Raw genomic sequence first — 15,766 nt, forward strand, 5'->3', positions numbered from 1 at the left:
ATTTGTCACAATCTTCCCATATACAGATGTGCATTAGCATTCTCATCTCTAAACATGTCAGCTCGTTTTTGTGCATAATTTTCTCAATCACTTTTAATAACATGCTTCAGTCAATGTTTTCAACTTTCATGATAATTCCTTCATAAAGTTAGCAAAAGTCATCATTTACTTCATTAATTTCTTTTAAAGTTTCAATAGATCATTCTTTAAAAATTGAAAATGGAAATTTGGAGGAAGAATGATTCAATATGACTTGCAGATCTCCAGATTGAGACACTTTCAATCAGATTGCCCATGTCTTAATTTATACCAGACAAGCCTCAGACATATTGGATGCCAGGTCATACTGTGGAGCGAATTTTGACTCAGACCATTACTTGGTAATGATGAAAATCAGAGCAAGAATTTCTAATGCCTGTAAAAATCAGGGGTTAAAATTAGAGAAACTTAACTGTCTGCTTTTAAAAGAGAAAGATTTAAAGCAGAGATAACAGAATGAATTGGAAACTCAAAAACCTCAAATTGGAGAAATTGGATTATATAGATGAGAAATGGAATCTGTTAAAAATGACTGTTATTGAAACTAGCAACATAATTTTAGGAAGAGTAAAAAAGGGAACGAGTAACAATTGGTTTAATCAAAAATGTAGGTTGCTTCTGGCTTTAAAAATATGCTTCAAATAAAATATACCAAATTACCTGTTGATGAATATAACTGTGCTAGAAAAAATGAAAAAAATAACCACTGTGTTATAAAAAGGAGCTTTCACGAAAATCTTCTAACAGATGTTGAACATCTTAGAGAAGTAGCAGAAAGCAGAGCTTTCTTTCCTGAAATCAATCATGGAGAGAAAAGTTTTAAACTAAAAACAACAATTTGTACATAGAAAGATGGTTCTATCTTAAGTGATAAAAATGACACTCTACAGAGATGCAGGGAGCATTTGGATGAGCTGCTGAATTCTGACCTATATACACACAATAGTGAAATAGCAAGCAGAAACCTAGGGCCTGATCTGCTGCCTCTCTCTGGAAGAGGTGATTCCTGTTATAAAGAAATTTAAAAACAATAAATTTCCTAAGCCAGACAATATTTCTTCAGAACTATTAAAATCTGCCGGATCTAGTTGTACTCTACTAATCAAGGACTTAATTCAACTCATCTGGGATTATGAGACACTCATAGAAAGGGAACTTGGTACCATCTGTTAGATAAACAAAAAGGAAGATGTGCTTGATTGCAGTAATTACAAAGGAATTAGTCTTCTGTGCACTCCTATAAAATACTTTCAACTATTCTGCTTAATAAACTTTTACCTTTGTTAATAATGCAATTGGTGATCATCAACATGGCTTTAGAAGGGGATCAAATACTGTGCAGATTTTCAACTGAAAGTAAATTTTTGAGAAATTCAGAGAATTTGGAATTGAAACACACAATCTTTTTATCAGTTTCAAAACTGCATAAGATTGCCATTAATAGGGAATTACTCAATTGAGTGCATACGTGAATTAAATATTCCAGAAAAACTTGTTGCATTGATGGCTTCATCTCTTTATGAAACCAAGATAGAAATCTGCTTACAAGATGACATTACAGAACCATGGACTAAGACAAGGGAACCATGGAATGTCAAGAATGGAATAAGACAAGGGGATCCATTAGCATGCCTCCTATTTAATATTGCACTCTAAAAAGTTATCAGAGATCTTAGAATCAATACTAGAGGAAATATTTTTAAAAAGACCATTCAATTATTGGCTTATGCAGATGATATTTGAAATGTTGTCCATACTGTTCCTGTGCTTAAAAAGGCATTCATGGCACTGAAAAAAAAGTGCAAAAAGATTTAACCTTACTGTTAAAGAAAATAAAATGAAATATTTGCTTTGTTTAAAATCTGACTTACCACTTAGTCATTTAGAAACTGGTAGCTACAGATTTGAAAGCTAATAGCTTAGATTGAAATATTAGCTAAGTCTACTTGCTATTGTCTAGATTGAAATATTTGCTACTTGAAAGCTACTAGCCTAAATTTGAAGTGTAGAGTTTCACTTATCTGAGAGAGGAGATAATTGTAAAAATGAGATAACTTTTGAAATACTTAAAAGAATTTCTGCTGCAAATAGATTTTTCATAGCCTGAAGAGCTATTTAAAATATAGCTTCCTCAAGTTAAGAACTAAATTATTTCATTATGAGACTTATGTGTTCTAAGATTTAAGATCCATTCAGACTTATGTGTCGGAAGTAGGGCACTGACTTTACGTGATGAAGAAGCTTTGGGAATTTTTGAGAGAAGGATACTGCATTGCATACTTGGTGAGGTCTGTGCGAATAGATCTTGGAAAAAATCTAATTTAGAGCTATACAAGATCTAGAGACAATCTAATGTAGTAAATGTCTTCAAACTACAGAGGTTTAAATGGGATGGTCATCTGGCCAGAATGCATGAAGATCGGTGTTGTAACTAAATCTTCCTGACAAAGCCCATGGGAACCAGACCTCAGGATAGACCTCCAGTGAGACGGATTATGCTAAAAATGACCTGAACATTTTAAAGCTCAAAAACTGGAAAACAGTTGCTAAAAGCAGAGATGCTCGGAGGAGATGTCTGGATAAGACCAAGTCTCAACCCGAGCTGTTGAACCAACAAAAAAGATGAAGAAGGAAGACAGATTAAATTGATAGTGATTTTAGCTCCTCTTTAAAGTTTTTAATCCCTATTTTATCAATAGTAATGCTCTGAGATAGAAACCATTTACCTTCATTATCAAATCTTCATTTCAATTACACTGCATCAAGCCATGAAGGATTGATCAGACATAAACTTTTCTTTTCTACAAAATTTTAGTCAAAGTAGGGCGGGCATACAGATGCTGGTGAAATTGCTGTAGATTGTGACATTTCCTCACATGCTGCCTGATGAGTTTCTTTCTTTTTATCCTACTGAAGTGTTATATTCAGGCTTCATACACATCTCTGCACATGGAAATTAAGTACTTTTAAGGAACATTAATGAAAAAAATTAAGGACCTATCAGCAAATGGGAGCTGAATAAATCCAAGTAAAATTCAATCAACTTATATCTGAACTCCGTTTTTATAATAACCCTCTAAGAATAAAATAGATCCGCAAGTAGGATGCATTCTTATTAAACATAATTTATAAAACAAATTTGAGAATAAAATCCACTTTATAAACTTTATCAGGTAGCATTAAAAATTTTACATGTATAATAGTTGGACATATCTGAAAGAAAATTAGGGACATTTTATTTACATTTTACTAACAGTTAGCTTTATGTTGATTTATTTTTTTCTTTTATGTCTTATTTTGCCACATACTTAATCTACACGTTTAGTAAATAGCAGGTAGATTTTATGTCAAATGGCATAAGGTTAAAATGAGAAATTTACATTTTTGTGCTGTATCTTGTGACCACAGTAAGGATTAATGAATAACTTGCTTTAATATGCAGAGATAACTTTTAAAGATGAGCGGTTAGTTACAAATAATTAAATTAGATAGTTAAATACCCTTATTCATTATAGATTTACATACAACTATATTAAATTTTATCTGCTTTTTAAAAACATTTGTTGAAAAAGGACTATTAAAATCACAATCTAATAACATTTCACAGTTTAAAACACATGTAATTTTAAACTCTCAGTTTTAAATCAATGTCATAGCCTTCAATCTTAAAAGGTATTAGGGTAATTCTACATTAAAAGCTACTTTGTAGCAACAACAAATAACAAAAATTTATTTGTCTTTTTAATTTGAAGCCTTCCCAGACATTTTGGCTTAATTTATATCAATTTTCTTCTCTTTAAATATCTTTCCAAACAATTAAAAATCTGTTTCAATACACAAACCAATGTTCCCACTAGTTTCTTTGTGCTTTATCTCCTAATTTGCCAACATTGCACGTTACGAGGTTTTACTTGATCTGGTAGAAGTTAAATAGTCCAAAACCTCTTATAGACATGAAGCAAATTATCACTATGTCTGAAAGTCACATAAAAGTTTAAATAAACCTTTTATTTAAAAAGAACTTAGAACATACAGGCACAAAAAAATCAACTACAGCTTGTAGTGATGCAATTAAACAGGAACAATCAAATTCAAACTAAAAGTGTGGCCTAGTAGTCAAAGACTATGCATTTAATTTTAATCTAAGCTGCCTCAGTAACTCTATCATCATAACTAAATCAAATGTTAGCGCCAATATTGCAAAGATGAAAAATTACAAATTATCAGAGCTGGCAGAAACTAATGCAACATCCAAGTGGAGGATAAAAACACTTTGTCTTTCAGTCCCAAAACTCAGTTTAAAAACTATCTGATTTGCATTATGGTGAGGAAACGAAAAGGGGAATTTATAGTAAAGACTAAAATTATAAAACACTGGTTAATGTGCATAATAATAATTGTACATATCATTGAAGAATAATTTTCTTCCTTTTTATGTATTCAGTTTCTTTCCTCAGTTCATTTCCTCTTCACTTTACGATTTTTGAAATTAATTAAAGATTTGTGTTATTCTAAAAAACTAAATGCATTTAGAATGTAAAGATAAAGCTGATAAATAAGAAATGATGTATAGTAAGAGCTAGTTTCGGCACCTATGAGGCTAAATTTTTAGAATTTAGTGACACACCGAGCAACAAAATCTAGAAATGGCAAAACTTTTAGGATCCACGGAGATTGCATCAGGTGGGAAAATGCCTTACGTCAGCCCTGTGTATGATCCATTGAGACATGTAAGGTGAATCTTTTAAATTGTCCGTTTTCAATTTCTTTATTAATAGAAAAATTCTTTTTTACAAATGCCTATCCATGCGAAAAGATTAGAAACATTTTTGATATTTTCCATACTTGTCTCTAGTGAAAAGTTGAGAAAATAAAGGGAAGATAAACATGTTAAGAAAAAGACTTCTAGTATCAGAAGTACAACATTCAAGTATTATGTTTTAATTGTCCTTCTAAAAGTTCCCCAAAATGTGAGAAATTCATCACAAACTTTCTGTAAAATAAATCAATTATGTGTTAATACAATGAAGACATTTTCATTTTGTCAATTTTTTCTGGAGCCTTCTAGAACTGTGAATGTGTAAATCTTGCCTTCAAATCCTTCTAGACTTTCCAAGTTGCAATATTTAAAATCCTAAAGAAAAATTAGCCCTACCAATTCTTCAAGAGAAAAAGGGCTAGAAATATTTTGGGAGGGAAAAAAAAAAGCAGTGGAAAAAGGTGTAAAATTAATTTTATAAAGAAAACTGATATTCTGGCAATTCTGAATATTCTGAAACAATTACATCGGAAAAATTCTTACCATGAAAAGAATTAAAGAAATTTTTAATTAATTATATAGCTATTTTGCTTTTGCTATGAACTGTTTTTTAAACTGTGCTTTATAGCATTTATTACCTTATTTTTCAGATTAAAATACAGTCAAAAGTCGTTAATCCGGACCTCAAAGTTACAAACTTTCTGCGCGTGCATCAACACATTATGCGTTGACGCATGCGCATAGGCGTTTACACATGCGCATATGCATGTTTGCATGTACACATGCACGTTTAATGTATGACGGACAATATAAGTTAAGCTAAAATTATCTAATTATCTTTTTTCGTTAGTGGTGCAGATTGCGTTGTTCCTTAATCTTCGAATTGGATCCGGCTTATTATTTTTCGAAGACTGTTAGAGCAATTTTATAAAAGTAAGCTTGAACTTTCGATTATGTCAAATAGAATTTCCGATGCTAGAGCTGCCAAAGGATTACAAAGCAAAAGTATGTTTCGATGTCCATCAAACAAAAAGTGAAATTGCTGCAAAAAATGGATAAAGGCATATCCTTTGTTTCTCTAACCATTCTGAAATCTGTTTATCAATTTCACGTTGCTCTGTGTGTGGGGGGGGGGGCGGCGCGCAATGAACTGGAAGTTGATCTGTCAACACTATTCTTATCTTTAGGCCAGATGTTTTATTTTATTTGGCTTATAATTCTTTACTAAATACAGTACTTCATCTCGATGTACTCCGTCTTTGATATGATTTAAATCAAATTCCTCGTCATTATAATTCGCTTCCGATAGTGAAGAAAGTGACACAGAGGTTATTGAAAACGAAAAAATTTCGATTGACAAATTAGTCGGTATTCTCGACACAGCAATTGTAGGACTTGAACAGCGGAACTTTGTTACTGAACAAGAAATTATGTCTGTTTATGGAATTAAAGAGAAAGTATTATCACATAAAACGAAGCAACTTAAACAACTTACATTGAAAGAAACGTTTAATAAAGTAAACAAATAAATATTAAGTTTTTTTTTTTTTTTTTTTGTAAATTTTGATATCCTTTAGATCAGGGATGGGCAAACTATGGCCCGCGGGCCAACTCCAGCCCACAGGAAGGTTCTATCTTGCCCGCGGATATAATTTTAATTTGCCAGTCAGAGGCAAATTAAAAGAAATATTCATATATTATATATCCATCTCCTTTTCTACTTTGTTTAAATATTATATTTTTTCTTCCTTTTTTTCAGAGAGCTGGTAATCTGTTTACATTCTCTATTTTTGTTCTAGAAAACATAAATCGAAGGAAATAGCAAACACAGGCAGTTTTCAATTGGTAAAGTGTTAAAAGCGGAAGTTATTTGTTAGTTATAGCTGTAGATTGGCGCCAACAAGCGTTATCTTTTTCTTGTGGAGCAGACATATGGGAATTCAATATGGGTGAATTAGACCTCACATATGGCAGACTGCGCATTTTAAGCTCCATCTAGCTGCTTTTCCTTTTGGCGCGAGTTCTAATATTATTGATTGCGTGTTGAAAGATTGTGGATACATAGCGTCATTGTGAATAGTGGTGAAATTATTAAAAGTATAGTGTAGCTAGTGCTTGTTTGGGTTATTCGTAAAATATTTCAACCCCAAAATGGCTACTAAAAAACATAAAGTTGATTCAGAATGCCACGCTTTTAATGATGAATGGACATGGAAATATTTTTTTCAGTTGTTAAAGATAAACCAGTGTGTCTTATCTGCAATGAAGCTGTAGCAGTCTTCAAAGAATATAACATTTCCTGTCATTTCACATCTAAGCATAAGAATTCCAATTACGAAGCAATGTCCGAATATGAGAAAAAAAAAAAAATGCAGAAAGTCTTTGTAAAAAATTATCAGGCCGGCAAAATTTTTTCAAGAAGGTAAACACTATTCAAGAAGCAGCTACACATGCAAGTTACATTATAGCATACAATATTGCTAAAAATAATAAAGCTCTCAGTGATGGGGAGTTCATTAAACAATGCATGCTCCAAGTTTGTGATGTTTTATGTCCAGACAAGAAAAATAATTTTGAGACTGTAAGCTTATCTCGAAAAATGGTGACTTCTAGAATGGAAGCCATCGATAAAAATTTGGTATCACAATTAGAGTCAAAGATTGGCCAGTTTAAATTTTGTTCCATAACTATGGATGAAACCACTGATATAAATGATACTGCTCAATTAGTATTATTTATAAGAGGTGTTGATAAGAACTTTGAAATTATTGAGGAACTGGCATGCATGCGTTCTTTAAAGGGAACTACAACGGGATATGATATTTTTCGTGAATTTCAGGAAGGGCTTTTAACTTTGAAAGAGCCTATAACAAATATATGTAATATTACGACCGATGGAGCACCAAATATGATAGGAAAAAAATCTGGATTTCTTGGACTCTTTAATCAGAACTATCCCGGGAACAATGTTGTTTTTCTACATTGTGTTATACATCAAGATGCTCTGTGTAAGTCTGCATTGAATATGAAACCTGTGCTTGATACAGTCGTGAAGCTTGTAAATACTATTCAATCTCGTGGGCTTACTCACAGGCAACTTAAACAACTTACATTGTTTAAGATTGTTTAAGATTTCAAGATTTTCTTCAGTCAGTGCAATCTGAATACTCTGATGTACTGTATTACACGAAAGTAAGGTGGCTTAGTGCAGGATGTGTTTTCGAGCGGGTTTGGCAGCTGAAAGATGACATTGTGTCGTTCTTCTATGAGAAACAGTGTTCTGCGGAGTGTGAAATGTTAGAAGATACAAAATGGCTTTCAGACTTTGCATTTTTCACAGATCTTCTTTGTCATATGAACAACTTGAATGTCAAGATGCAAGGGAAAATTCAATTTATCGACGATATTTGGTCACATCTCAAAGCTTTTAAACTAAAACTTAATATGTTTGCTGGGCAGCTAGGTAAGAACGACTTATCTCATTTCCCGAGGTTAAATTCAATACCCTCAGTAAATGAAGAGAACCTTAAGAATTATGAAGATAGCTTGAAAAAACTGCATTTTGAGTTCGAACGCAGATTTCAAGATTTCAGTGCCATTCAAGCAGAATTGGATATTTTTACCATGCCATTCAACGTAAATTGTGAAGCAGTGATATCAGATTTGCAGCTTGAATTAATTGAGTTGCAATCTAACAATCATCTCAAGCAATTGTTTCTAAATATGCCAAAGTTAGAGTTTTACAAATCATTATCGAAAGTAAGTTTCCCAAATTTAATATCTCATGCCCAGAAAATCAGTGCTATGTTTGCTTCATCTTATATATGTCAACAAGTGTTTTCAACTATGAACCTTAGAAAGAATTATTTCAGAAGTAGACTGACAGATGAGCATTAAGCCTCGTTCCTTAGAATCAGTACATCTCACTTCGAACCTCAATATAAGGAACTTTTAAAAATGAAATCGCAATTTCATTCATCTCATTAATATATTAAATTGTAATACTTGTATATTGTCTTTAAAATTTTAGAAAAATTCATCTTGGCCCGCCAAACTTTATTTTTCGATTTTTGGCCCGCGATCGAAAAAGTTTGCCCATCCCTGCTTTAGATCATAATTGTTCTTTATTTCATAAATTGCGGAAATTATAAATATTAATTTTATAATTTCTGCATGCCATCTTACCAGATTTAAACTGATGATCTATAATCCATAAAAATCAATAATCCGGAATCGCCGAAGTCCTGACGAGTCCAGATTAAAGACTTTTGACTGTATAATGAGTGGCCAAAATGGAAATTAATGCCACTTTATAATATAACAGCAAAAGAAAATAAAAATGTTTTATTTTGATGTTATTCCTTAAATGTAATTTAAATTTATTGCCAGTATTTTAGTTAAATTTATCAATGTTATAATGTTTCAAAAAAAAAAAAAAAAAAAAAAAAAAATTCCCAGATCTCCGAATTAAAAACTTTCTTTAGAAATTAATCTTAAAATAGCCAAAATATTAATAAGTCGCCAAATTTAGAGCCGTTTAATAAAAGAATTCACATCTCTAAAAGCAGAAAGTTGTTTAAATGCTTTTCATTAGAAAAAAATTAAATAATTTTGAAATGTTTATGTTTGACTTCTTGCTCAAAAACTCCAGTATCCCACCCTATACATTAGAAATAGAAACAAATTATAACCCATGAACCTATTCAAAAGATTCATATTTGTCAGTGAATTATCAAAAATATTCCTCCATAATAAATAATTCACACTCAAAACAGCAATCGTAAAAACAAAACAAAAATTTCAGATAATTAAAATTAAGGACCTTCTGTCGATTTTAGCCGAAATTAAGGACTTCTAAGGACCAAAAAATCGATTCCAAAAATGGACTTTCAAGGACCATATGAACACTGTATATTTCTTTCATCTGTTGATGTTTCTGGCCTCCTTGCACACTTGACACTTTTTTCAAGGAGAAGAGTAGCCCAAAGATAATAACGATGAAACGTACAGTGACATTCCGTTGAACTTTTGGCATCTAAACTTTCAATTTTGATGTATAATGTTTGATTTCCTATTACCTCAATATCCAATTATCCCAATGTCTATTTCATAAACTCATTACCAGGGCCGTTCCTAGCGGGGGTGCAGTGCTTATAAGTACTTGGGCGGCCAAAATCAGGGGCAGCTGAACTATCACAATACCACACCTAAATATTTTAAATTCATTATAAGTACTTGTCATATGTAAGTAATTTTTATACAAATAGTCATATTTGTGCTTATTGAATAGGAAATTAAGATTTTATTAATCATTGAGGATTTTTTTTTTTTTTTTTAAATTTTGGGGCAGAAATCCTAGGAAAGTACGCGGAAAACCAATGGCCAAGGAACAGCCCCGCTCATCACTTCAAAATGCTGAGGTCTGTAGAACTCAAATGGGCACTTACTTTTACATCTAACCTTTGGCTGCATATAGTAAAAACTTATACAATCGGATACACCATTAAGAGTTAGAGATTAATTTTGGATTTTTTATAGGGAATACAAAAACAGAATACATCTGCTGAAACTTATCATTATACCAAAATATATCATTTTGTAGAATGCATATATCAAAACTGATTGTAAGATCCATGTTGACACTATCAAATCTGGAACCCAACATATATCAGAAAAGATGAGATTATTAGATAATAGAAAGCAAAATGAAAACACAAACGGAAAAAACATTATATGTACATTATGTACAAAGGCATAGAATTCTTTGTTTTTCAACTAATATGAAATTTTTGTAAACTGCCAGATTTAATTACACTATAATCTCTTTTTTGTGTGTGCAGTTCATACTTGAAAGTTTCTAAGATTACTAATTGATATTAAGCACAGGAAGATAATTTCCCTATAAGTTTTGAAGTGAAGTAGATTCTAGAATAATAATATTTCCAATATCAGTATCTGACATACAACATGGACATGTACAAAGACTTAAACTGAATCTTCTTTAATATATTATACAATTAGCAACTGTCATTCAGTTACACTTAGCTTATGAAATTTTGTTTTTAATGTTCTAATCTGAATTTTCAGTGTGAAGTGTATTTTGCGGGTGCATATATCATTCAGAGTGTATCCTTCTCCTTGCAATATTGCTACCATGTACATTACTTTTAAAATTACCTATGTACACTGGCATTATAATAGCTGATGATATGAATAAAATCTTACTGAACTATATTATGAATATTTAGTACAATTTTTAATTTATGGTGGATAAAACTAAAGCTCTGTGGAATATTAAATTTTGTCAAATCTAAATTTCTTTCTATTCAAAAGGTATTTCATTATTTTAAAAATGATGTAAATATAGACTTGCGGCTTTGTAAAACATAGTGAAGACTTTTGAACTCAGATATACAGCTCCTGAAGTATGCCCAGCTCTGCTATACTACTTTGTAGAGTCATTTAAGTTTCTTGATGGAGGAAACATGAAAAATGGGCTATACGCTCACTACAGAGCTCTGAGTGTCCAACCAGATGTATTTACCAGTTACACAACAATGGCAAATGATATGGAAGAAGAAAATACCTTAAAACTGGTGAATTTAGTGATTATATTGTTTTGTGATTAATGTAACAAATAAATAAATAAAAATAAAATAAAATAAATTAATTTTATGATTTTATGCAAATTTTAATCCTCAGGGCTTTTACTGATAAATAAACATATTTACCTAGACTACACAGCATTGCATTAAAAAATAAAGCAATATTACAATAAAATCTGCTTATCCTGGTCAAGTATGGCTACTGCTATACTACTACTTATAATGTCAAAACAGTCAGATTTAAACCTTATTTCATTTAGAGCACTATTTTCTAGAAATGCACCCAGAACCCCAAAGAGGGTTTACTACATATACAAGTTACAGCATTCTTTATAATGCATATATTAAATCTAATACTGATTAAAAATAAAATAAAAATCACACTTTCTAACCTGTTAAATTCCATAATGCACTCAAAGTGAACTTCATCATGATATCTATTTCTCCATGATCAGCTTTAGATTTCACAATATCTAATAATCGAATCATATATGCAGATTTCTCACCTAAATTTGAAGTTTCAACAGTCGAAATCTACAATTATTAAAAAAAAAAAAAAAAAAAAAAAAAAAAAAAGGTTTCAAAATAACCAAAAATGCTTATCAGATATCTTCCATTACTTAAAAATCAGATATCTTCCATTACTTAAAAGATCTGCATTATAAATGCAAACCAGCCTTAAACAATTACAAAAGCCATAAAAATTAAATATCATATTTACCCTAGCAGCTAAAATTGAACATATAGCAACTGACATCCGATTCATGGCTGGATCATCAAAGGCCATTAAAGAATTCATAACTAGCTCTGCACAATGGTATCTGTCGAAGGACTGAAAATAAAATTTAAAATAAAAATGACTGATAAAACAAAAAACTTTTCATAATTAGTTAATAATAAAATATATAAAATCTAAGAATAAGCTATGACACTTTCATACATTGATAATAAAATTTCAAGCAATATTATGAAAAAAACTTGCCAAATTTTATTGAAATTTTGCTGTTAATAAAATCGCTGACTGAAAAATTCTAAGTCTGTTTCTGTTTCCCTTTCCAAATATTAGATGCAGCAGTTCTATTATGGATTTTGTGAGGATTATATATCGGCACATTTGAACTTGCATTTGCATAGCAAGTTTGAGCAGAAGAGTAGAAATATTCAGTATGTTGTTTAACCATTTGCATGGAGTCAGAAGAAGATAAGACCAGATTTGCTCAAGAAACAATGGTTTTGTTCTAGAAAATGTCTAGTTGTATGTTGTGGCAGTGACATTGATAGATAATTTATCTTCCAATATTAAAACACACTGTATTTGGTCCACACTTAATTAATATATGATTTATGGGCATCCTCAATACTGAAAAAGCAACTATGCAGGAAGAGTTTCTTTTCAGAAGTAAAAAATGGCATGGCTATACTAGAAACAGGATGTTATCAATGATCAACTTCATGTTCTTGAATGATTTCTAACATACTTTAACCCTTTGATGAGCGAAATAGTATTTTTATAATTTTTTTAACTAAAAACTCTAGAAATTGAATATTATGATCCTAGAGACAAATAATATATAAATTAAAAAAAAAAAAAAAAAAACTACTCTTGCCCATTGTTTTGTGGGTGGTGGTCGCACTGTGAAACCATCGCGCGTCTAGGACTTTGAAACTTACCTAGGTAGTAGGGAAAAAAAACTTACCTTTTTCTGTGCGCGTTTCCAATAAATGACGAAATTTACGAATGGAAGAAAAAAAAAAAAAAAAAAAAGCTTGTAATAATTGCAAATATATATTTTATATATTTTTTACATTATGATATATTTTATATATAATATATATTTTTTACATTTTTTACATTATTATTATATATATTTTTACATTATTTTACAAACTAAATAGTCAGAAAAAATTAAAAAATAAACATTTATGTAATTTTCTAGCAGTGAAAGTACCTACATAATAAGGACGCTTGGCTACATAGATTAGAAAACTCAGTAAAATAAGGATACATTATTTTAATTTCCAAGAACAAATATTTTTTGTGACACTATTCAATGCATGTTTTGTCTTTTTGGTACATGCATAGACCCACATTGCACGTTTCGCACAGGTATCTTCTTCTACGATGTTTCTTCTTTGTGCTATAAAATTTACATTGGATGGATCTAAATTTCACTGGTATGTGTCTAGCGTTATTTAGTTTCTTTTCATCTCGCACATGAAATTTGTGGTTTCTTTATGTTAATGGGGGGGGGGCTTGGTCTTTCTGGCTTTGGTACGGATCATTCATTTCCCATTCATACTTATTTTATTCGTATTTCGTCTCAAAATATTCAGAAAATATTTTTAATTTAAATAAAACTTTATGTGATTTCTATTTTTAATTACAGCAAAGTATATTTACATTAAATTTAAACCACAGGAAATAATTTATAAAAGCACAATACTAGTTTGGGGAGCAAGTGTGTTGAGGTCAGAGAAAAGTCTCTGGAAAAGAAAGACCTTTTTACTAGGCAGGTGCATGTATTGTTTAGTAATAAAATAACTCTGTGATTTCAAAACCCCTTATCTATGTCTGGGTAAAAATAAACATTCCTATTTGAGAAGCAAGCAAACACCATTGTGAAGAGCAGTGGTTTCAAGGCACGACCACTAAGCCTCTAGAGCATTGTGACACAATGCTCTAGTAGGACAATGGTCGCGCCCTGAAACCACAAAGCAAATGCCATACATATAGAGGGTTTTTTATATATGCAGTTTAATTATTGCTATTTTTTATTGTTTATGATAGAAATCATGATGTGCGATGAATAACTTTTAAAATATAAAGTTGTTTATATTAATAAAAGGAAGTTATTTTATCTCATTGAAAACGAATTTTAAAAGGCATCCAATTTGAAATACTAAGACTTAAAACATGTATGATTCTGTAGTCATTTTGTGTTATTTAGAGGTAAGAGATCAGTAATCAATTGATTTTCATTCAAAAATTTCCGAAGGAAGAGGAGAAAAAAATTCGAAAATTGGTGGTTTCAAGGCGGGACCACCGCACATCAAAGGGTTAAAATGTATAACTCAATATGAAAGGCTCCAATTTAGGGAAGGGGAGGACACAGACAAAGAAAATAAAAATACAGAGCCAACAGAATCATAAGGTTTTGAATAAATGTCTCAAAATTTTCAATCAGCTTATGTAGTTTCACATATGGTTTTCCTTAAAGATCACTTTAAAAACCAGTACAATTAGCTATTTGCAAGTTCAGAATCAATTAAATAGTCTAACAAATAACTTTAGTTTTAAAAAGACTTTTCTGAAAAAAAAAAAAAAAAAAAAAAAAACAATGGCATTTATTCCACTAAAGATAGGTCCAAGAATTTACTTACAACATCCACCAACATTCTGTCACTGCAAAGAGTAAGCAAGGTGTTCTTCTGTAGCTATAAAAATTAATAAATTATATGAAAAAAAAAGCCTCCAAAAATTTTGGAACAAGTGGCTTCCCCCCCTTTTTTTGGTTGGTATTAAAATAAATAATTATAAAAAATTATGAATGCAGTCATAAAAGAATAATTATGCAATTTAAAAAATGCATAAATAAAAGCTAAAATAAGTTTTCCTAAAAGTAATAAGAGAAGCCACTTGAAATATTATATACAGTCAAAAGTCGTTACTCCGGACACCCATAATCTGGAACTCAAAGCTACAAACTTTCTGTGCATGCGTCAACGAATAATGCATTCACGCATGCGCATAATACCTTTAAACATGCACATAATACGTTTACGCATACGCGTTTAATGTATAACGGATGGTATAAGCTAAGCTAAAGTTATCTAATTATCTATTTCAGTTAATGTTGCAGATTGCATTATTCCTTAATCTTCGAATTGGATCCGGCTTATTATTTTTTGCAGACTGTTAGAGCAATTTTATAAAAGGAAGCTTCAACTTTCAATTATGTCAAATAGAATTTCCGATTCTGGAGTTGCCAAAGGATCTATCTACAAAGCGAAAGCATGTTTCGATGTCCATCAAACAAAAAGTGGAATTGCTGCAAAAAATGGATAAAGGCATATCCTTTGATTCTCTAATCATTCCGAAATATGTTTATCAATTTCACGCTGCTCCTTACTAAATGTAGTATTTCACCTCGATGTACTCTGTCTCTGATATGATTTAAATCAAATTCCTCATCCTTATAAATATCACGAATACACATCAAATAGTTTTCTGGTTGCAATTTTCTAATTTCGACTTGGCGCAATGTATGCTTTACGTCTGCACGCGTTGAAAGAAATGTTTAATAAACAAAGAAATATAAAGTTTTTTTTTTTTTTTTTTTTTTTTTTTTGTAAATTTTGATAC

At 31.0% G+C, this 15,766-nt stretch overlaps 1 protein-coding gene across 2 annotated transcripts in view; it reads right to left on the reverse strand.

Moving 5' to 3' along the window:
• The window catches only part of LOC118188153 (protein zyg-11 homolog B-like), a 98,587-nt gene that overhangs the window by 44,381 nt on the left and 38,440 nt on the right, over window positions 1–15,766 (reverse strand). For both annotated transcript variants that reach the window (XM_085815318.1, XM_085815319.1), the window contains exons 5-7: window positions 14,785–14,838; window positions 12,125–12,235; window positions 11,796–11,937 (exon numbers count right to left, since the gene is read on the reverse strand). In XM_085815318.1, the coding sequence (XP_085671444.1) occupies window positions 11,796–11,937; window positions 12,125–12,235; window positions 14,785–14,838 (307 nt within the window). The remainder of the gene's footprint in view (window positions 1–11,795; window positions 11,938–12,124; window positions 12,236–14,784; window positions 14,839–15,766) is intronic.

This window comes from Stegodyphus dumicola, chromosome 4 (genome assembly GCF_044657685.1).
Source record: "Stegodyphus dumicola isolate Sdum_Otavi_A_Nest chromosome 4, ASM4465768v1".
NCBI lineage: Eukaryota > Metazoa > Arthropoda > Arachnida > Araneae > Eresidae > Stegodyphus > Stegodyphus dumicola.